Consider the following 7,308-nt stretch of genomic DNA (forward strand, 5'->3'; position numbering starts at 1 on the left):
AAGTCTTCTCCCCCGAGTCCCGTTCTTGTCGGGCTACCTGCTTGTTGCACAGCTCCTGCCCATCGGCTGCGCCGGAGCAGGAGGTCTCAATAACCCTTTGCATTTAGCATTTCTGGAATAGAATACCCCTCCCCGGATAAGTCACTTTTTTAACATAATCCTGAAGACATGGAAAGAGAGGAGGGAGACTGGAGGAATGGGATGGTGGATAAGGAAAGAAGTTTCATTTGGGTGTAGAGAGGGAGAAGATGACAAGCCAGACCCCTGAGTGGGTAATGTGAACTGTCAAAGAGTGCAGGAGTGTAATAGCCAAACAATCCCAATCCCCATAGGTTGTTTATTCCTCATAAAATGCAACTCTGCATAGCAGGAACTTACTGCAAACATTTATCAATAATGAATGAATCTCCTGTAATAAAATACTCACATAATTAGCTACAGTCAAGTACGTGCATTACGCCAAGGCTCTTGCAACTCTGTTGAAAATCCGATTTAAATAAATCCTCTCAAACAGCCTTTTAGGAAGAAGAAGGGGGGGGGGGGAGAGAAAGCCAGGAGCAAACCACCACCCAGCATTTCTCCTCCTTTTATGCCGTTTTTGAAACCCAAGCCAAAACTGCTCCTGAAATATAACGGAAAACTCTTTGGTGAATTCAGAAGAGTCATTAACATTCAGCTTTAAGTGAATGTTAACAGTAAATAAAGAAATCTCGTGATTGTAATAGTTGCAACAAAGCAATAATAAACCAGTGGGTGGTCATCAGTAATGATAAATGTACCATTATTACTGTGTGTTGGGGAACAGGGTTTGGAAAAGTACTTCAGAGTTTTTAGTGGCAAGCTTGGTGGCAATTCGTTCTTAGCCTGGGAAAAAAAAGCGCCATATAATTTTATACACAATTTAGGTGAAAATAAATTTAAATCTGTATATTACATTTTTAATTTCAAGATAGTAATTAAAGCTGGTTCATTATATCTCTTCTGAAAGTCTCAGTGCTCATCTTAATCGTCTGTTTGCACAATCTGCTTTCTAAGACACGCAAAGTTGCTGGGTTCTGAAAGACGCAAAATCGAATTATTTACTGACATGATGACTCCTCTCCCGATAGTTTCACGTTTTCCTCGGAAGTTTGGGCTCGCTGGTCTCCGTTACAGCCCGGTTGGAGCCTCGCTTCTCTGCCCTGGCAGTTTGTTCCTCTTTTACATTACTTCGAAGCAGGCATATTTCCAATCAAAGGTGTTCAAGGCGCTTTAAATTATACTTTTGAAATTAAAAACAAAACCAAGAACACCACCCAAAACCAAACTACACCCAAACCAAAACAACTAGTAGCTGAAATAGGTTTGGGATTCGTTTTTTTTTTTTTCTTCCGCTCCTATTCTACAACACTCCCAAGGGGTTAATTCACCCACATCTAAACTTGCAGCTGTTTTCATCTATGCCACCCCATCCCCAAGCAGGATAGAAATAAACCGACTCGCGTTTTTAAGCTCTGAGGAGAGGGACACGAAGCATCCATCTCCTCACGGGTTTCCAGTCGCTTCCCGTATGATGAAATAAAATCTCAAATCGCATTTTTTGGTGCTGTTTCAGGAAGGTAATGCTGGGGTCTGAACGGGGACTTTCCCCTGAGGGTATCCGTATGTCCTGGCTGAGGTCTACACGTACCTTCGGCGAGGACCACCTCGAGTTTGGATCGCTCGGAACATATTAAATTGATGAGTTAAGAGTGCTCCCTCAGACAAAAGATGCCGTTCAAGGTTTCTTCCCTTCAGTCGCCTTGCTGGTTTTCAGCGGATATCAAACTACCCAGAAATGCGCCATCTCTAAACTCTCACGGTACCCTTAGAGAGCCCGGAGAAGATCGCATTGGGTCTTTTCCCCTCCCTTTATTATGGTTATAGACGCATCTTTTCGAGACGTCCTCTTGCCACTGAAAAACTCCAAGAAAAGATCTCTGCCCTTTTGTTGTGTCTAGCCGGGTTATTCAAGAGCAGAGACAAAAGCCCGAAGTGATGTGATCTAAATGAGCTCCGGGGTTTTCCAGATGGGACCACCTCCATTCCACATGCCCTCTCTGCTTTCTGCTTAATATAACAAAACGTGATTGAAAAAAAAAAATATATACTTTTAAAAGAGCTTTGCTCTAGACCAAGCAGGGCCAGTGAAATCTATTACCCCCGTCTCCCTCCCCCGCCCCCCTCCCCCACCCGCCCCTCAAAAAAAAAAAAAAAAAAAAAAAAAAAACCAAGGAAAAAAAGTCTTTTGAAAACCTCCTTTGCTGCCCAAATTTTGTTAGGAGAAGCGGTTTTATAGCGATACCTTGCGTGTCCGTTACTCACACGCCCCAAGTTTCAATGGGATGCGAAGGGGAAGGAGGAGGGAATGGATCCGCGCTGAGGGTGGTTTTCTCTGTGGTTTTTTAAACGCACCAAGATTATCTTGCTCCCGGTGGCCTCTCTGCTACAATATTTAAGCGCTGTGGAAATAAATAAAGGCCGTGAGGTTGGAGAGTTTTAAACTTGGCCGCTTCTCTCAGATGCTCGTTTATGCACGAAGCAATCTGCAGCCAGGGGAGCTGCTGCTGCCGCCTCTCCCTCAGCAGATAGACAGAGAAAGATGGAAAAGGAGTTAGGACTTGTGCCTATCTTTCCCAGACTTGTGGGAAAAGTTGGTCCACTTTCCCCTTTCCTCTCCAAGGAGTTGATTCCAACCCAGCCGTTGCAAACGACAACAGCAAGTAACGAACGAGAGTAATTGGAGGTGACAACAGGACAGGAACCCAGGTCTGCAGTTAACAGAGGAGCAGTGTAACACTCTGCCCTAGGTCGGGATACCACACTCATCCCCTTCCATCCCTCGCATCCTGCTCAGGGCGCAGGCTGGGCTCCAGCCGGCCCGTAGGGATGGCAATTGGGTCGACTGCGGCCGGAGGAGCCTCGCGGTCCTCGCTAGACTAGAGACCACCTGCGGGAGCCACCCGGCCCCTGGGTGGATCACGTCTTCTCCAGGAAGCTAAGTTCAACACCTATGCCCCTCTTGGCTGGAGTCCCCGAAAGAATTAAGTAGTCAAAAAAGTAGAGAACACTAAGTTCTCGCCCTGCTTCTCGAAGGTGCTGGTGTGGGTCGGTCTCTGTTCCCACTTCGGAGAACTCCACGGAGCCAAAGCCCCTCGGTGCGACTGCAGGCAGTGTCTGCAGAGGGTCTTGCACCATCTCCCCTCCATGGGGACTAGTAGGCCCTGTTCCCATGAGTTTCAGCTTTCCGTCTAAAAGAAACTTAGTAAGCCTTTCAATTTTTCCAACGAAATTCAAGGAAGTCAATAGTACAGAACAGGTGAACAGAAAAGCTGAATTTTGTTTTTCGTTTAATCATCACTAAGTAAAACGTAGTCTCCGGCTAGCGATTGCCCCGGAACGAGTCTGTTTTCAGCCTCTCCCGAGCTGCGAGGACGGAGCTCGGGGGATTGCTTCGTTGAAAGCGCTTTGCAAAACCCGTTCATCCATTTCACCTCCTGCACTCGCTTTTCCTTCCCTTCCAACGCTGGGCTCAGAGCCTGGGGCGAAGTTGTCCATCCCCGGTTCTCCCGGGAATTGTCGGGGAAAAGCCACCGGGTCGCCGAGAGACAGAAGCGCGCTGTCCGGCGGCTGATGAGGGGATGCAGGTACCAATACCCGGCAAAAGCAGGCGCTTTCTACCTAAAAACTCACTCTGTCCCTCCTGGTACCGACCAGAGAGCGAAGAAAGGAGGGGAGATTTTCTCCCTGGCGTGGTAATAGATCATACAATGTGTGACACGGGTTTAACCAATAAAACAATTTGAATCAATTAGCTGGCGGAGGAGACTTTTGAAGTGTAAAATTCATGTCAGTCTGGCTAGGAAGCATTGATTAAAATGTCACCAATGTGAGGCTTGTAGCTATTGCTCACGGAAAGCAGCAGCCTCCGTACAGAAGAGGTTCAGGGGAAAGTAGGAAGGAGGGGGAAAAGGGGGAAGGAAGCTTCTGTGTGACAGTGAAGCACGCAGGTTTAATAAGAAGTGACTGAAATAATAAGGAGAGATGTGATTTTTTTTTTCTTCCCCAAAGTTGGAGAGGATCCTAGAGATCTGGGGGTCCCTGCCATTTAGCTGCCCAGGGAAAATGAAGGGAGTTGGTGAGCGTGAAATTAAAAAAAAAAAAAAGCCAAACAAACCCGAACATCAAGTTTTCGTGGCTAAAAGTGCAAAAAAAGGTTTGGTATTGGTCATGTGCACAGGGGAAAAAAAAGAGAGAAGTGGAAGTATTTTTGTAAAAAGAAAAAAAATCAGAGAATTAAGAAACAATTAAGAAGCACCTGACAGTCCATATGTCCTACATGTTTTAGCTAGGGTTTTTTTCTTTTTCATTTTCCTTTTTAGTCTGTTTCATAGTTTGTCTCTCTGGAAAGGACGGGAATCGAGCAGGTTTGGGTTCCTGCTCCTTTACGCGTGGAGCGGCGGTGGGGACCCACGAGGCTACTGAAGCTTTTTCAGGGTAGATAGTGAAAAAGGACCTACATTTTTATTGCACTCTTCATCTTTTGGGAAAAAAAAAAAAAAAAAAAAAAAAAAAGGAAGACGGATGCTGAAGACCGTTTGATGGGTTGGATTTTATTCCTTAATTGTGGGCATAAGGCAATCAGAATAAAACAAAATGTATTTGCGCCTTGTTCTGGGAGCGAGAACCTGAGTCCTGCTCCTTCTCAAAATGGTTTTGGTGAATCACTCCAGTGCATTTTGGAAGGGGACTGCAGGTCACAGCAGTTATTGATGCCCATGAGGATAGGGTTATGGCTAAAAATGAACTTCCCCCACCCCCCTTTTTTTTTAACTCTCCCGGCCCGTCAAGTCATTTCGGATAGATCTGTTAAAAAATACCGTTTCCGAAAAGACGGGGTTTTTCTAAGCAGCATATTCGGGGTTGTTGGTTTTGTTTTTTGTTTTGTTTTGTAAGCGACTGGGCTCAGACCGTTGTGGGGAAAAGACTAAAAAAAAAAGCGGGGAGGAACGGGGGGACGAAAAAGAGCAAAAATAGCCAAAGCGCATCCCTCTTTCAACCACTCCTTCACCAAATCCGGCGTCTCTTGACCGGGAAACCTTGCGCGGAGTCGGCTGGCAGATGAGCACGGAGCGGGGCGGCGACAGGAGGCCGTGCCCCGACGGGGTGTCCGCATCCCCTCCCGGTGCGGTGAAGGAAGGAAGGAAGGAGGGAAGAAGGGGGGGAGACGGAGCCCCCACCAGTCTTCACCGCCCCCCGGTCACTGACGTCACCGAGCCCACAGGGGGGCCGCCGCGCGCCCAGCGAGGCGCGGAGGTTCCGCGCTTGCAGCCGCCGCAACGAGGGCAAGGCTGCGGCTGGGCTCGCTGCTACGTGGCGGCGAGGTGAGGATGTGCTTCCCTCCCGTCGGAGGGACGGGTAGAGCTTGACCGCGGAGGTAAAGGGCATTAGGCGGGGAGGATACGCGGATAGCCGCAGAAAGCATAGAGAAAATTTAATTTTTTAATTCCTTTTCCGGGCTTTCCCGCCGCTGGGAAGAGATGAATTCGTGGAGCCAAGCACGCGGGCGCGAAGCAGGCCCCGTGCCGACAGAGGCTCTGCAGAGCAGCCTCCAGAGGTTCCAGGTCGGGGACATACAACTCCGATACGTGTTTCGGGATGAACCGCCTGTGGGTTGGAATATCTTCCTAACGTGGGGCGGTTGGTTCATTTACTGTCATCTCCGCACCTGCGGCGGGATGCGCACAGGGGAGAACCGGTGTGGGAGGAGGCAAGCAGCGCGCAGCCCTGGCTACAGCCCCGAAGAGGCCAGCGTGGGGTTAGGGTCGCTGGGGGTCGCGCTTCCCCACGTCGGGAAACTCGAGGGTATGTGTATGCTTGCAGCAGGGACCCCTTCCATCCCCGGTGGGTCCTCGGCTGACGGCGCTGTGTCTTTCTCCTCTTTCTCCGCCCGCAGCTGGAGCTGAGCAGCACCCCCGGCGCTGAGACGATGGCGACCAGCCCGCTGCCCGGCCCCACCGACATCTTGTTGCCGTCGCCGTCCAGCGCGTACCCGCCGGACCCCATGAACCAGCCGAGGGCCGGACACGCCACCATGAAGCCCAACCAGGTGGGGCAGGTGATCCTCTACGGTATCCCCATCGTCTCTCTGGTCATCGACGGGCAGGAGCGATTGTGCCTAGCGCAGATCTCCAACACCCTCCTTAAAAACTTCAGCTACAACGAGATCCACAACCGGCGGGTGGCTCTGGGCATCACCTGCGTGCAGTGCACACCGGTGCAGCTGGAGATCCTCCGGCGGGCCGGGGCAATGCCCATCTCCTCCCGCCGCTGCGGTATGATCACCAAACGAGAAGCAGAAAGGCTCTGCAAGTCCTTCTTGGGAGAGAACCGGCCTCCCAAACTGCCGGATAACTTCGCCTTCGACGTGTCCCACGAGTGCGCCTGGGGCTGTCGCGGCAGCTTCATCCCGGCCCGCTATAACAGTTCTCGGGCCAAGTGTATCAAGTGCAGCTACTGCAGCATGTACTTCTCGCCCAACAAGTTCATCTTCCACTCCCACCGCACTCCCGACGCGAAGTATACTCAACCCGACGCCGCCAACTTCAACTCCTGGCGTCGTCACCTCAAGCTCACCGATAAAAGTCCCCAGGACGAGCTGGTCTTCGCCTGGGAGGACGTCAAGGCCATGTTCAACGGCGGCAGCCGCAAACGGGCCCTGCCGCCTGCTCCCCCCGCCCCCGCCGCAGCCGCCCCTGCCGCCTGCCACCCGCTAGGCTCGGTGAAGGCGGCGGCTGCTGTGGTAGGCGGCGGGTTGCTGAGTCCGCACCTTCTGGCCGCCCCGCCAGAGCTGCACCAGAAACGGCCGCGCTTTGAGGACGACGAGGAGCTGCAGGAGGCCGTGGCAGCAGCGGCAGCAGGGCACGGCGGCAAGAGCCCGCGGAGCTACCCGGTCATCCCGGTGCCCAGCAAGGGCTCCTTCGGCGGCGTGCTCCAGAAGTTCCCCGGCTGCGGGGGGCTCTTCCCGCACCCCTACGGTTTCCCTGCCGCTGCCTTCGGCCTCTGCCACAAGAAGGAGGAAGGTGGCGGAGGGGCCGATGCCCTCGGCGGTGCGGCGGCACACAAGGCTGGCGCAGGGACGGCGGCGGGAGGCGGCCTCTCAGGGCTCTTCTGGCCGGGCAGAAAGGACGCCGCCTTCTACCCGCCCTTCTGCATGTTCTGGCCGCCCCGCACACCGGGCGGGCTGCCGGTACCCACCTACCTGCAGCCGCCCCCGCAGCCCCCCGGGGC

The 7,308-nt window shown here is 52.0% G+C and overlaps 1 protein-coding gene across 1 annotated transcript in view; it reads left to right on the top strand.

Annotated features, from left to right (window-relative positions):
- Positions 1–6,007: 6,007 nt before the first annotated feature.
- Positions 6,008–7,308, top strand: part of SKOR2 (SKI family transcriptional corepressor 2) — a 26,097-nt gene continuing 24,796 nt past the window's right edge. The window contains exon 1 of the mRNA XM_054398062.1: positions 6,008–7,308. This exon is cut by the window's right edge and continues 901 nt beyond it. Coding sequence (XP_054254037.1) covers positions 6,008–7,308 — 1,301 coding nt within the window.

This window comes from Indicator indicator, chromosome Z, assembly GCF_027791375.1.
Source record: "Indicator indicator isolate 239-I01 chromosome Z, UM_Iind_1.1, whole genome shotgun sequence".
In the NCBI taxonomy this organism is placed as follows: domain Eukaryota; kingdom Metazoa; phylum Chordata; class Aves; order Piciformes; family Indicatoridae; genus Indicator; species Indicator indicator.